This window comes from Pongo abelii, chromosome 3, assembly GCF_028885655.2.
Source record: "Pongo abelii isolate AG06213 chromosome 3, NHGRI_mPonAbe1-v2.0_pri, whole genome shotgun sequence".
In the NCBI taxonomy this organism is placed as follows: Eukaryota; Metazoa; Chordata; class Mammalia; order Primates; family Hominidae; genus Pongo; species Pongo abelii.
In genome coordinates this window covers 41,820,288-41,835,499 of record NC_071988.2, presented here as the reverse complement: position 1 = coordinate 41,835,499, position 15,212 = coordinate 41,820,288, and the positions used below count along the sequence as shown (strand labels likewise).

Here is a 15,212-nt window from a genome sequence, read left to right as displayed (position 1 = left end):
AGGGCATGTGAGCTCCAGTCAGATACTGGGAATGGGAAGAGAATGGAGGCCACTCTGAAAGCAAGGTCACAACAGGGTGGAGCTGAAAGGGGAAGCACTCTAGGCCTTCTTGAATAGAAGTGCTTCCCAGTTGAGAGCACACCAGTCCCATTGGCAAGCCTCCCTAAACAGAGAGGTGGCATGGCCTTGTTCCATGCAGGAAAAATTTCTATCTCTTCAGAGCAGGTGTACAGAGAGGGACTACTATTATATAGGCTGTCAATATTTAACTCCCAGGACAGTAGCTCAATAAAAGTCCTTAAATTAATAACTCTTAGGGGCAGAAGAAAGGTCCTGAGATCTACTTTCTTCTATTTATGTTCTTCCACAGAGATTTAATCACATACTGAAGGATCACTAAATACTTGAGTAAATACTTGAATGAATGACACCTGAAAGCACATTCCCAACTCCGCACTCTTTTCCAAGTCCAGTTCCAACTTTTCAGTCAGCGTGCTTAAATGAGTCCACTAGGGTATCCCACTACTATCTGAACTTCTGAGTGTCTAGAACTTCCCTGATACTTTTCCACTGTCAATATTCTTCTTGCCTTTTCTATTTATGTTTAGACCCTCATTCTCCCAGTCACCCAAATTTGAAACCTCAGAGTCATTTTTGAAACCACTTTTATTTGGAGCCCTCTGTGTTTTTATTTTCATTTTCTTGTCGTTTTCCTAGATCCTATTCAGATATATATGAAACATACTTTGGGCAATCCATATTAATGTTTTTAGGAACTGCCTCAACCATGCTCTTTTTTGTATCAAAAACTTTTAACATCTCCTGTTGCTTAGAGCTAGCTGCGACATTACAAGTTTGTTATTGTGACATACAGAGGCATGCTGTCAGCTGGCCCTAATTCATTCTGAATATACCCACTTTTCCATGAAGAGGTAAATGTTTCCTTCTCTACCTAATAATTTTTTTACGTGTCTTCCCTACACATGGAAGAAAGCCTGGAGAATCCAATGTCCTTTACATAGTTACCTTTATACTCTAGGTACAAACCTTATTAAACAGATTTTGCTTCTTAACAGTGAATAGTCAAAAATGAATGAGAATGGCGATGTTACTTCTCTTTCTTTTTTTTCTTTTTTTTTTTTTTTTTTTTTTTTTTTGAGACAGAGTCTCGCACTGTCACCTAAGCTGGAGTGCGATGGGCGCGATCTTGGCTCACTGCAACCTCCATCTCCCAGGTTCATGCGATTCTCCTGGCTTAGCCTCCCGAGTAGCTGGGATTATAGGCGCACATCACCACACTCAGCTAATTTTTTTTTGTATTTTTAGTAGAGACAGGTATGTTGGCCAGACTGGTCTTGAACTCCTGACCTTGTGATCCGCCCACCTCAGCTTCCCAAAGTGCTGGGATTACAGGCGTGAGCCACTGCTCCTGGCCAAATTTCTCTTTCTTTTAACATTTCCATTTATTTGGTTCCACTACCTTTTTTTTTTTTTTAACTGTGAATATACTAGCCATTTTTGTTTACAATTGAAACTCTGGGAATTCAAAATTAACATCCTCGCCTGTGAGCTTCTTATAGACACCAGAAAAAGTTTCAGCCTTGCGTTCCATGTTGTTCTCCTATGCTTTGTCCAAATGAACCTTTATGAGCCGGCTGTCACCCAGTGTCACACAGATTCTCTTGCCCACAATTTCACTTGGGAAGATCAAGTCCTCAAGAATTGTGTCATATACAGCTCCTGGGATGTTTTTGCTTATTTTTTGTATGGCTTTTTCAAGCTGACTTAGGCAGAATTCTCTCTGAGCAATAAAGACAGCATGCTTCCCACTGAACTTTTTCTCCAATTCACGTACTAGCCAGAGTTGGATTTTCTGGAAAGATTTCAGTTGAGGAACAGGAACAAAGATTATGATAGCTTTCTGGCCACCACCAACTTAGGCTCTTTGGCTGCTGTAATACTCAGCTTCCTAAGCTGAGCCTTGAGGTCTGAGTTTATCTCCAGCTCCAGAAGAGCCTGGAAGATGCCGGACTCTAACTCATTTGGCGTCTCGCTGTTGGGCTTCACAGTCTTGGTGCTTGAACTGAACATGGCCTTCTCCTTGCTAAGCACCAGCTTAGGAAGAGCTTGCTACCATTTTTAAATCTGCCTTGTGCTGAGTACAGTGCTAGGTTCAACATAACTAGGTGATATTTTCTGAAGAGAAAATGAATAACAATATTGTAGATAAACTAAGCTTTCTGGTGTGAACACCATAATAAATATCTATACTAGGCGGAGTTCTCTTTTTGGTGCCTTTCATAGGTCTATTTGCTAATTAGTGCACACGTGCACATACATGCATAATCAAATACACACCATCAATAGAAACGGTCCCTATTTAAACTACTTATCTGAATCATTGAAGCAGAAGGCAGTACGTTTACCTATAACCACATAAATTCTGCAAAAGAGAAGTTTTATATCTAAAATGCATTGCAGAAAGGAAATCTTTTTTAAATTTGCTTTCCTTTTTTGTCCTATGGAAAGGCTATCTGTATTTTATTTCTCTAGACTCAGTCCCTATATTGTAAGGTCTCCTGAATGCCTATGACTGCATAATATATCAACAGATGTTGGTTTTGGAGGCTAGGAGAGCTCTCACTCATCAGTCATTTGAATAGCGCAGTTTCTTACCTAGAAGTGGTTGAATGTTTCATTATGTACCATATTGCTAAGTATCATTTTTAAGACTTGCTATGTAAGCTGCTGTTTTCATTCCAGTAACAAGTTGATGATGAGCTTCTAGAGGAGTTAACAATATTTTGTAGTTTTTGTACATCAGGTTTTTTTTTTTTTTGCTGTATCTTAATTTTTTCTCAAAGTAAAATTTTACAAATGAACCTGCCAAATTTTAGTTCAGAAGGATTCAAGTAAGATCTTCTAGTTTACATTTTTCTCTCCTTTTGTAATTTCTGTAAATAGTCAACAAAATATGAGTCAGTTGGAAATACACTGATATTCACAGGAGAAATCTTAGGAAGTTTGTTGCAAAGAAAAGCACAGCAGATCCCCTCACTAATGATTCTGACCTCTAAACAGGCACCTGGAACAGACCTCAAATTTAAAGTTTGAGGAAATTAAAGAAATTTAGTAAATACTGGGCTTGGTCACTATATAAAACACTTCAGGAGAACTAGAAAATACTACATTCCTTCATATTCTTCCTAAAAAGTTTTCTAGATTTACCTTCTAAAGGCAACTTTATAGTAATTTTTTTAAGTTTCCAGTATAAGTCTTTGAGATCATATTATATTATCAGTATAATTTTGTGTATATGTAAGAATTTTTTAGGTTATTAATCCCAAAACACAATCCAGTGGATAAATTATTGTATTCCTTTTGGCTACCTATAAAAAATTCCTTAAATTATCCTTTATTATACATCTATTATATATATGTACATATAATCTTCATATTTCATTTAGAAAGGTGATTCATTTAGCTAATCCTGTTAAAAGAGTGCAAAACAAGCTTCATGTAAGATGGACCACCTATATATTTCTTAGCTTAAATGGTAAACATTTCCAGTGCTCTGATCTAATGTTCACAGGGCAGTGAGAGTTACTGCATAGCAAATAAGAAAAATAATGAATAACATGTGCAGAAACTACAGCCAAAATAATATCTGAAAAGCATATTGCACTCAGTGCACGTCTAGGTTGTATCAGAAAGGACCACCCTCTGTTTGTGGAGCCACAGGGAAGAGAAAGGGACGTTTACAATACACATTGGATACGTAGTCCTTTTCCATGGAGTCTCTTCTACCAAAGAAGAAAAAGCAATGGTGGAACAGAAGAGAACTGTGAATAATTTAAATCCTGGATGTAGACCCACAAATGGTTAAAATAAAACAATATCAGGGAAGAAAACAGTGCCTTTATGATGTTTCAGAATTATACGTTGAGTCACTATTGGCATTTGTTTAGGTTTTAGATATTCTCAGCCATGGATATGTGATTTTTTTGATAGACATAGGAAGAATTAAGTTGTTGTGTGGTAAGGTAGTTCTAGACTCATATCAAAATTGTATGAATCTAGAAGCAAGTGTACCTACATCAAGAAAGTAAATAAACTCTGAGTAGAGTAATCTTTTAAGAGGTGGAGACACAGCAGTAGAAAATAATATATTCTGGAGAATTTTGAGTGTGAAGTTAAAATTTATTATGTGCTATTTCTGTTACCTGAAGTGAATTCTCCTCTCCTTTCCAAGGCCAAGTCAAATTCTAACTTATCAAGGGAGGCCTCTTAAAGCCCATGTTGATTTCTGAAATTATCAAAGAGGGGCAATCATATCAGAAAGCTTTATGCTACATTCATTTTTAATGTCTCATAATTTTGTTTTGCTATATTGTAACCCCCTTGTAGCAAGGAACCATTTTTTAAATGGATGCTATAAAAATAGTGGATCTTTTTTACTGACTTCAGCTTGACAAACCTGAATCCCTTTCAGCCACATTCCTTCCCTACAGCCTTCTGCCAGGTACTCACAGCACACTGTGCTCACACCCAGAGGCTCTTGGGTGTGTACATGCTCTTCGGCTTCCATGAATTGAGTTGGTGCTTTGTAAGTGGGGCTTGTTTCCCTAGTACATTTTTTCCTGTTGTACTTCTTGAAATAATCATTTAATTAAATATCTCATAACTCATTCAAATAACTAAGTAAAAATTATTGCTGGTAAATCCAGGTATAATGCTCTAGAAAGATTTTTTGAGTTGCTAAAAAATATTGCTGTCGAATTTTGGCGTAAACTAACTATAAACTGGGGTAAAAGGAATCGGTGCATTCTGGTCTCCATTTTAGTGAGGCAAACCATTGACTATGCCTGAGTGAGATTTCTGCTACACAAACATGCAGAGTTTCAAACATCAGACCCCTATGCAAAGTAAGGTTCTTTGCCCTGCATCACAATTTGTACATTTATATTTTGAGTTAAATATTTTAAGAATGTATATTTTATTTTTTATGAATCTCCACTTAAATCTGACATCTTTGTTTAGCAACCAACTGATATTTCAGATTCATCAGAAAAGAAGGCTTCCATTATGTCTTTTGTTTTAATTTTTTATTTCCACAGGTTTTGGGGGAACAGGTAGTATTTGGTTACATAAATGAGTTCTTCAATGGTGATTTGTGAGATTTTGTGTACCCATCACCCGAGCAGTATACACCATACCCAATTTGTAGTCCCCCGCCCACCCTTTCCCCTAAGTCCCCAAAGTCCATTGTATCATTCTTAGGCCTTTTCATCCTCACAGCTTAACTCCCACATTTGAGTAAGAACATACAATGTTTGTCCATTCCTGAGTTATTTCACTTACAATAATAGTCTTCAATTCCATCCAGGTTGCTGTGAATGCCATTCATTCATTCCTTTTATGGCTGAGTAGTATTCAATCTCATTCCTATATGTGTGTGTGTGTGTATGTGTGTATATATAAAATATATATATATATATAAAATATATACACATACATATATATACATATATATACACACATACCACAGTTTCTGTATCCACTTGTTGATTGATGAGCATTTGGGCTGGTCCCATATTTTTGCAATTGCAAATTGTGCTGCTATAAACATGTATGTCCCAGTAGCTTTTTTGTATAATGACTTATTTTCCTCTGGGTAGATACCCCATAGTGGGATTGCTGGATCAAATGGTAGTTCTACTTTTAGTTCTTTAAGGAATCTCCACACTGTTTTCCATAGTGGTTGTACTAGTTTACATTCCCACCAGCAGTGTAGAAGTGTTCCCTGATCGCCGCATCCACACCAACATCTATTCTTTTTTGATTTTTTTATAATGGCCATTCTTGCAGGAGTAAGGGGTATTGCATTGTGGTTTTGATTTGCATTTCTAAAGAGCTTCTGCACAGCAAAAGGATCAGTCAGCAGAGTAAACAGACAACCCACAGAGTGGAAGAAAATCTTCACAATCTGTATATCCAACAAAGAACAAATATCCGGAGTCTACAAGGAACTCAAACAAATTAGCAAGAGAAAAAACAATCCCATCAAAAAATGGGCTAAGGACATGAATAAACAATTCTCAAGGTATACAGATGGCCAACAAACATATGAAAAAAATGCTTGACATCACTAATGGTCAGGGAAATCCATTATGTCTTCAATCTTATTCCAAGAGGGTCATCCACTTTTTTTTTTTCGAGATGGAGTGCCACTCTGTCACCCAGGCTGGAGTGCAGTGGCACCATCTCAGCTCACCGCAACCTCCGCCTCCCAGGTTCAAGCAATTCTCCTGACTCAGCCTCCCAAGTAGCTGGGACTACAGGCGCGCGCCCCTATGCCCAGCTAATTTTTTGTATTTTTATTTGAGATTGGATTTTACCATGTTGCCCAGGCTGGTCTCGATCTCCTGACCTTGTGATCCGCCCACCTCAGCCTCCCAAAGTGCTGGGATTACAGGCGTGAGCCTCTACGCCCAACCAGTCATCCACTTTTAAAAAGCTCGGTAATGGAAGCAGATGCTCTGGCTAGTAGCAGCTGCAGTGTACTTTTGAAATGTCTCTCACTATATCATTTTCTTTTTTCTTAAATGGGCATTGTTGCTAAGGGCAATCCTCCTCTTTGTTTTTAACACCTGATTTAACCATACGGAATTGAATGAAAATCCTCAGCCAGTTTTAATTTGGGTGTTGAAAATTACAGTATCAAGCAGAGAAAGCAGTGGTTGGTTGTGATCACCATGAAGAAAACTAAATTTAGTCCAACTCTTTTCTGATGCTTTTTAAAAATCACTAATATCAGCTCACCTTGCAGAGATTTCTCCTTTATTACAGGTTTAGTTTATGGAAAAAGTATATGTTTTTCCATATATATAGTTCCACTAGGAACTATATGTTTCCTAGTTCCATTGAACCCTTGGTGTGACTTCATAATGTATTCATACTGTTAGACTATTAAAGAGAATTTGATAAAACTTTCAAATACTTCTCTCGATTCATGCCCATTTCCCATTCTAGATCATTTATTGGTGAGCATTCCTTTTTGACATTTACTAAATGTCAACTGTAGTCCATGTTTAAACATTGGCCTAGAGCCAGTGGACTTACCAGTTTATATTAGCCTGGTAAGAAAAATTAAATAAAATGTGAAAATGAAATGAAAATTGCTTTGAAGAAAAATTAAGCTAACAGTGAAATAGCCTGCTAATGGCTCAATAGGCATTCATTTCCATGCTGAGTTCACAGTTGTGTCATTTTGTACTATTGCCAGACTGTAAAAGGAAATCCAAAGAAAAAATTAAAAATAGTTTTTTCATATAGCAACCATTTATTGAGTATCTATTTTGGATCAGGCACTAAAAATACAAAGAAGAGGAGACCAATTGACTACAAGCAACTCACAGTCTAATGCAATGATTCTCAGACTTGAAATAAAAACCAGAGCTGCTCTGGCTGAAGCAGTTCATAAGGGCAGTGGGGCCTCCTGAGGGCACATATTTGTGCAGAGTATCTACCACTAAAAATTTTTCCTATGGAATGATCAGGAAAATGGACAAAGATGTATTGATTCTCTCAAAGTAATGATCTTCATTTTTAAATAGAATACTAAAAGATTTTTCAGATGTTTTAGCAGATCTTTATTATTAGACATCTATGCCACATAACCTTGATAAATAATTTAGCTCTGAGATGTTTTTCTTGTATGAACATTGTGTACATTAGTTGTTTCTTACTATCTAATTATTAGCTTAACTGTTAGACCAATTTATTGTGTAGTTTTCCTGTCTTTCTCTATAGTTTCCAATACAGTATAGACAGTGTATTATGCATTCTGTCTTTGAACCCTTCTGTCCTTGTCCTAGTGTTTATTTCTTTTTTTTTTTTTGAGACGGAGTCTTGCTCTGTCGCCCAGGCTGGAGTGCAGTGGCACGATCTCGGCTCACTGCAAGCTCCGCCTCCCGGGTTCACACCATTCTCCTGCCTCAGCTTCCCAAGTAGCTGGGACTACAGGCGCCCGCCACCACGCCCGGCTAATTTTTTGTATTTTTAGTAGAGACGGGGTTTCACCATGTTAGCCAGGGTGGTCTCTATCTCCTGACCTTGTGATCCACCTGCCTTGGCCTCCCAAAGTGCTGGGATTACAGGCATGAGCCACCGCGCCCAGCCTGTCCTAGTGTTTATTTCTTAAATGGCTTTAGAAAGTCTGTGAAAAGTAACTCCAAATCTAATACCAAATATGATTTTAATAGAGATACTGATGTTTTCTGTTCCTGGTCCACATTTGTTTAAGAGGTTGCTTGATTTTTACTTGACCCTTAGTGGCTTTGGAAGAAAATGAAGCCCATGAACTATAATCAGATACTTGGCATTTACCATGGTGTCTGAGAATTAATTTAAGTAGAGTTTTAAGCGTATAGTACATTATCTAAGATCAAATTGCAGAAGCTCAAAACTTTTACTTTCCAGCTACTATGTAGGATTTAGTTAGTGTTTGGCAGCATTATGACATTGTTTTTAATTTGTAAGTGAAGAATTAGAAATTCTGACGTTTGTTAGGAAGTAAAGGCATTCTGGCAGGCTAATGTTTAACAAAGCATTCTCTCTTCTAGCTGTCACCTAGGGGTTTGCCTCTGAGGCTTGTTTTTTTTTATTTTAATTTTCCTTATTACAGTAACCAGGTTAACAGATGAGTAAACAATTGCAAACCTAAAACTTTATCGTAAGTTTTCTTCAGAGAACTGTTCATTTAGGTCTTTTGCATCTTTTATCCTTCAACACAATGGCATTTCAAAATTCCTTTTTTCAGAAAACAGTAATTGATAATGTGTTTCAATTTCAGGGTTTCTCCTCTTCAAAAATCTGAAGTTGTTGAGATGGTTAAGAAACAAGTCAAAGTCGTAACGCTTGCAATCGGTGATGGAGCAAATGATGTCAGCATGATACAGACAGCGCACGTTGGTGTTGGTATCAGTGGCAATGAAGGCCTGCAGGCTGCTAATTCCTCTGACTACTCTATAGCTCAGGTAAAGCGTCATTTCTGCAAAACACATCATTCCTCTCAGTCAACTGATACTTCGAAAAGGAAAATACTAATTTTTTCCCACTCTCGTTTTAGTTCAAATATTTGAAGAATTTACTGATGATTCATGGTGCCTGGAACTATAACAGAGTCTCCAAGTGCATCTTATACTGCTTCTACAAGAATATAGTGCTCTATATTATTGAGGTAATAGCAGGTTAAATTTTAAATCCTTGTCATTTGCATACATATTTAAAGAAATTTTCTTTATGAGGACGTTTTCTCATGGTTTTAATTAATATTTTATTTGCCAACTTTTTATAAATTGTAAATTTATTAAAACAAAAAGGTGGCCTGTAATCCCAGCACTCTGGGAGGCCGAGATAGGCGGATCACTTGAGGTCGGGAGTTCGAGACCGGCCTAGCCAACATGGTGAAACCTTGTCTCTACTAAAAATACAAAAATTAGCCAGGCATGGTAGCAGGCACCTGTAATTCCAGCTACTAGGAGGCTAAGGCAGGAGAATCACTTGAACCCAGGAGGCGGAGGTTGTGGTGAGCTGAGATTGTGCCACTGTCCTCCAGCCTAGGCAACAGAGTGAGACTCCACCTCAAAAAAAAAAAAAAAAAAAGGTTGTCAGCCATGGAGAATTATGTTTAAATTCTAGCTAAAAATGTTATGTTGCTTTGATAAGTAGTGTTGAATTAGAGTTGCTAATGAGATAATAATGTATTTAATTTAAAAAATACATTATTACTAATGTATAAAAGTCTATAAACTTGACTGCATTTTTAATAAAGCTCAAAAACATACAAAAGAAAGCAATACACCATGGAGGGATAATACACATGTAGAAAACCTATTTTTTAAAAAAGGTGAGGGAATGAGAAACATCAACTGAAGCTAGCATTTCTAATTCTGGGAGGAGACAGAAGTGCAATCAGGAAGAATATGCAGGTAGCTTTGCTAGTATTGTTGTCTTGTTCCTATTATGTTTCAAAACTTAGATCTTTGTTACATACAAGGATCCCTCCCTATCCAGATCTGTTTTTGTTTCCGTGTTTGGTGAGTAGCAAGAGTTCAGATGATGAAAAATTTGTCTAAAAATTATCAGAATATTTAGTTTCTGTGTCTGGATAGCAAGGGATTTCTATAATGCATTTTATGTGTCAAACATAACATCATTTTAAAAATGAAAACCTGAGTCAGGAATACCACTTTTAAAAGGATGCATTTTGTTCTGTGAACAATTTTGTAGCACCTGCTGAGCCCAGGCACCAAGCTTAGTCCAACAACTACAAAGTAAATCAAGCATGGTTCCTGTCCTCCAGGAGCTTGCTGTATTACTCTGTTCTCACTCTGCGGATAAATACATACCCAAGACTGGGCAATTTACAAAAGGAGGAGGTTTAATGGACTTACAGTTCCATGTGGCTGGGGAGGCCTCACAATCATGGAGGAAGGCAAGGAGGAGCAAGTCGCATCTTACGTGGATGGCAGTGGGCAAAGAGAGCTTGTGCAGGGGAACTCCTCTTTATAAAACCACCAGATCTCAAGATGGTTATTCACTATCACGAGAACATCACAGGAAAGACTTGCCCCCATGATTCAATTACCTCCCACTGGGTGCCTCCCACTGGGTGCCTCCCACAACACATGGGAATTCAAGATGAGATTTGAGCCAAACCATATCATTCCACCCCAGCCCCTCCCAAATCTCATGTCTTCACATTTCCAAACCATTCCTTCCCAACAATACCCTAAAGTCTTAACTCATTTCAGCATTAGTTCAGAAGTCCACAGTCCAAAGTCTCATCCGAGACAAGGCAAGTCCCTTCCGCCTATGAGCCTGTAAAATCAAAAGCAAGTTAGTTACTTCCTAGATACAATGGATGTACAGGCAATGGGTAAATACAGCCACTCCAAGTGAGAGAAATTGGCCAAAATAAAGGGGCCACAGGCCCCAGGCAAGTCCAAAATCCAGCAGGGCAGTATAACCTTAAAGCTCCAAAATGATCTCCTTTGACTCCATGTCTCACATCCAGGTCAGGCATGCAAGAGGTGGGGTCCCACGGTCTTGGGCCGCTCCGCCCCGTGGCTTTACAGGATACAGCCTCCCTCCCAGCTGCCTTCACAGGCCGGTGTCAGGTGCACGATGCAGTCAGTGGATCTGCCATTCTGAGGTCTGGAGGACAGTGGCCCTCTTCTCACAGCTCCACTAGGCAGTGCCCCAGTGGGAACTCTGTGTGGGGGCTCTGACCCCACATTTTCCTTCTCCACTGCCCTAACAGTGGTTCTCCATGAGAGCCCTGCCCCTGCAGCAACTTATGCCTGGGCATCCAGGCATTTCCATACATCTTCAGAAATCTAGGCAGAGGTTCCCAAACCCCAGTTCTTGACTTTTGTGCACTCTCAGGCTCAACACCACATGGAAGCTGCCAAGGCTTGGGGCTTGCACCCTGTGAAGCCACTGCCGGAGCTCTACATTGGCCCCTTTCAGCCACGTCTGGAGTGACTGGGATGCAGAGCACCAAGTCTCTTGGCTGCACACAGCACGAGTACCAGAAAGCCACTTTTTCCTCCTAGGCTTCTGGGCCTGTGATGGAAGGGGCTGCCATGAAAACTCTGACATGCCCTGGAGACATTTTCCCCATTGTCTTGAGGATTAACATTTGGCTCCTCATTACTTACGCGAATTTCTGCAGCCTTCTTCCATTTCTCCTCAGAAAATGAGATTTTTCTTTTCTATTGCATTGTCAAGCTGCAAATTTTTTGAACTTTTATGCTCTGCTTCCCTTACAAAACTGAATGCCTTTAACAGCACCCAAGTCACCTCTTGAATGCTTTGCTGCTTAGAAACTTCTTCCACCAGATACTCTAAATCATCTCTCTCAAGTTCAAAGTTCCACAGATCTGTAGGGAAGGGGCAAAATGCTGCCAGTCTCTTTGCTAAAACATACCAAGAGTCACCTTTGCTCCAGTTCCCAACAAGTTCTTCATCTCCATCTGAAACCACCTCAGCCTGGATTTTATTGTCCATAGCATTATCAGCATTTTGGTCAAAGCCATTCAACAAGTCTCTAGGGAGTTCCAAACTTTCGCACATTTTCTTGTCTTTTTATGAGCTCTCCAAACTGTTCCAACCTCTGCCTGTTACCCAGTTCCAAAGTCACCTCCATGTTTTTGGGTATCTTTTCAGCAGCACCCCACTCTACTGGTACCAATTTATTGTATTAGTCTGTTCTCACGTTGCTGATGAAGACATACCCAAGACTGGGCAATTTACAAAAGAAAGAGGTTTAATGGACTTACAGTTCCACATGGCTGGGGATGCCTCACAATCATGACGGAAGGCAAGGAGGAGCAAGTCACGTCTTACATGGGTGGCAGCAGGCAAAGCAAGAGAACTTGTGCAGGGGAACTCCCCTTTTCAAAACCATCAGATCTCTTGAGACTTATTCACTATCACAAGAACAGCATTGGAAAGACTTGCCCCCATGATTCAATTACCTCCCACCAGTCCCTCCCACAACACATGGGAATTCAAGATGAGATTTGGCTGGGGACACAGCCAAACCATATCACTTGCCAACAGAAGTACAATGCAAGCCACATTAGCAAAAAGCGAAAAAAAAAAAAATTGATCTCAGTATATTTTATCTAGCTCAATGTATTCAAAAGATTATCATTGTCACCTGTAATCACTGTAAAAAATTATTAATGAGACATTTTACATCCTTCATCCTAAGTTTTCAAAATCTGGAGTATATTTTACATTTATACCACATCTCAATTTGGACTAATCACATGTAAGTGTTCAAGAGCACGTGTGGCCAGTCTCTACCATGCTGGGCAGCACAGCAATGGTAGATAAATAAGTGAACTGAATGGTTAATCAAGGCATGATAAATATGTTATTTGCCTTTTTTTAAAAAGTGGCCTTCTTATTGTCAGAAGCTATATTTGTAAGAATTCTAGGTGTTATCAGTTTCATGTTCCTGTTGGAGCTCTGCAGATCATGACAATGGCCTTCCCATTGTTAAGAAAACCTCTTTCTCCCACTCCTGTCAAGGACCCACCATGCCCTCATAAATCTGCTGAGGGTTCCCTTTAGATAGATATTTGTTCCTGCCACTTTACCGTTTAATCTGTTGAGTGTTTCTACACGTCTGTCAAAAAAGATATAGCCAGGCTGGGTGTGTTGGCTCATGCCTGTAATCCCAGCACTTTGGAGGCCGAGGCGGGCAGATCACAAGGTCAGGAGTTCAAGACCAGCCTGGCCAACGTGGTGAAACCCCATCCCTACTAAAAATACAAAAAATTAGCCAGGCGTGGTGGCAGTTGCCTGTAATCCCAGCTACTCAGGAGGCTGAGACAGGAGACTCATTTGAACCAGGGAGGCAGAGGTTGCAGTGAGCCAAGACTGTGCCACTGCACTGCAGCCTGGGCAACAGAGCAAGGCTCCCATCTCAAAAAAAAGACCCATCCATTTGCTGTATGGAAATCATATTCTATCCTTTACTCTGAGAAGTAACAGTATAAACAAAGTCAGTATGTTGACACTTTCGTTGGGGCCTGGTGTATATTTGCTTCATCTGTTCTTTGTGCCTCTGTCAGAATGCTTATCTCCTTGTTAAATGTTGACTGAGCATAGTTCTTATTATGAGTCAGGCTAGTAAAATTGAAACTTAGTTTTGAAGTGTACAGGCAGTTTTGTGTAATGGTCACTAAAAAGGTTACAACCTAGTAGTTAAAATAACCTAATACGGGCCAGGCGCAGTGGCTCACGCCTGTAATCCTAGCACTTTGGGAGGCCAAGGCGGGTGGATCACAAGTTCAGGAGATTGAGACCATCCTGGCTAACATGGTCTCTACTAAAAATACAAAAAATTAGCCAGGCGTGGTGGCAGGCGCCTGTAGTCCCAGCTACTTGGGAGGCTGAGGCAGGAGAATGGCATGAACCCAGGAGGTGGAGCTTGCAGTGAGCAGAGACCACGCGCCACTGCACTCCAGCCTGGGTGACAGAGCGAGACTCTGTCTCAAAAAAATAAATAAATAAATAAAAATTTTAAAAAAACCTAATATGTGGAAATATAAACAAGATACTTAAATGAACTTACTCGTTCATTACTGCTAGATTTGGTCTGGAATAGTCTGTGTTTTGAAGCAAAATGCACTTCTAAAATAGTTTATGAGATTCAGAAAAAATTCTTTGTTGTTAATATAAATGTGTAGTTCTTTTCTAAAGTAATTATTTTTCTATTCTCAATCCCTTCTATATATCTAGCTTTTCTATTTATATGTTCTTCTCATTCCAGAACACTGACAGTCAAACAAATATCAATTTATACAGTTTATTTACATAGATTTATCAAGATACCAGGAATTTAAAGCCACTGCCAGCAATAAATCTGCTTATAAAAAGTTAATTTTATACAATAAGAATGCTCAACTTGTCGCTTTTTAAATCTAAATTAACAATGAAGTAGACAAAATTTACGTACTAATGAGAAAATAAAAACATTAAACTCAAAACAATCTTTATGCCTTGTTTCAAACCCAGAAGTATGTGATTTGTGGTTGATTAACCCTAAACTTCACTTGCCTTTGATTTTAAAACCTCTTCATGAGATATTTGACACTGATCAAATTCTTTACACATTGAAAAGGAAGTGAGTTCTAAGCTTTACTGGAAATCTCATTTTTATTTTTCTCAACAGTTTGTGGAAATGTATTTTGAATATGATTCAACTGTCTTGGAAATGACCTTTTAAATCAATTCCCAGATACCCAACTTTTGCCAGCTAAAACAAGTTCTGCAGATGTTAATGGCTCATGTCAATACTGTGAATGAATAGACAGAAAACACATCATTGAATGTCTCTAGTGAGGACAACTGCCAGTCTCGAATCTCTCCTTTGAGTTTTTTGTGCTGATCAGGCGTGGGAGCAGAGGACTCATTGACTATTTGTAAGCTGCTGTTTAATATGCAGAAATGCTCCATCAGGAAAATGAATGTGAAGCTTTAGCTGCCACGCCTCTACTGGGAGGTGGAATTTAGAAAATAATGCCAGGAGAAGCAGGTCTGAAATTTCTTTGCTAATAAAGGAATAGTCTTGAACACTATGCGTTTTATAGATTTAAAACTACAAACACTGCCTTTCTCGTTGCTATATT

At 39.0% G+C, this 15,212-nt stretch overlaps 1 protein-coding gene and 1 pseudogene across 5 annotated transcripts in view; one reads left to right on the top strand and one right to left on the bottom strand.

The window, feature by feature from the left end:
- Positions 1-15,212, top strand: part of ATP8A1 (ATPase phospholipid transporting 8A1) — a 257,539-nt gene that overhangs the window by 192,081 nt on the left and 50,246 nt on the right. For all 5 annotated transcript variants that reach the window (XM_054553862.2, XM_024246291.3, XM_024246292.3 and 2 more), the window contains 2 exons: positions 8,855-9,038; positions 9,131-9,241. In XM_054553862.2, coding sequence (XP_054409837.1) covers positions 8,855-9,038; positions 9,131-9,241 — 295 coding nt within the window. The remainder of the gene's footprint in view (positions 1-8,854; positions 9,039-9,130; positions 9,242-15,212) is intronic.
- Positions 1,516-2,091, bottom strand: LOC100445933 (small ribosomal subunit protein eS7-like; annotated as a pseudogene).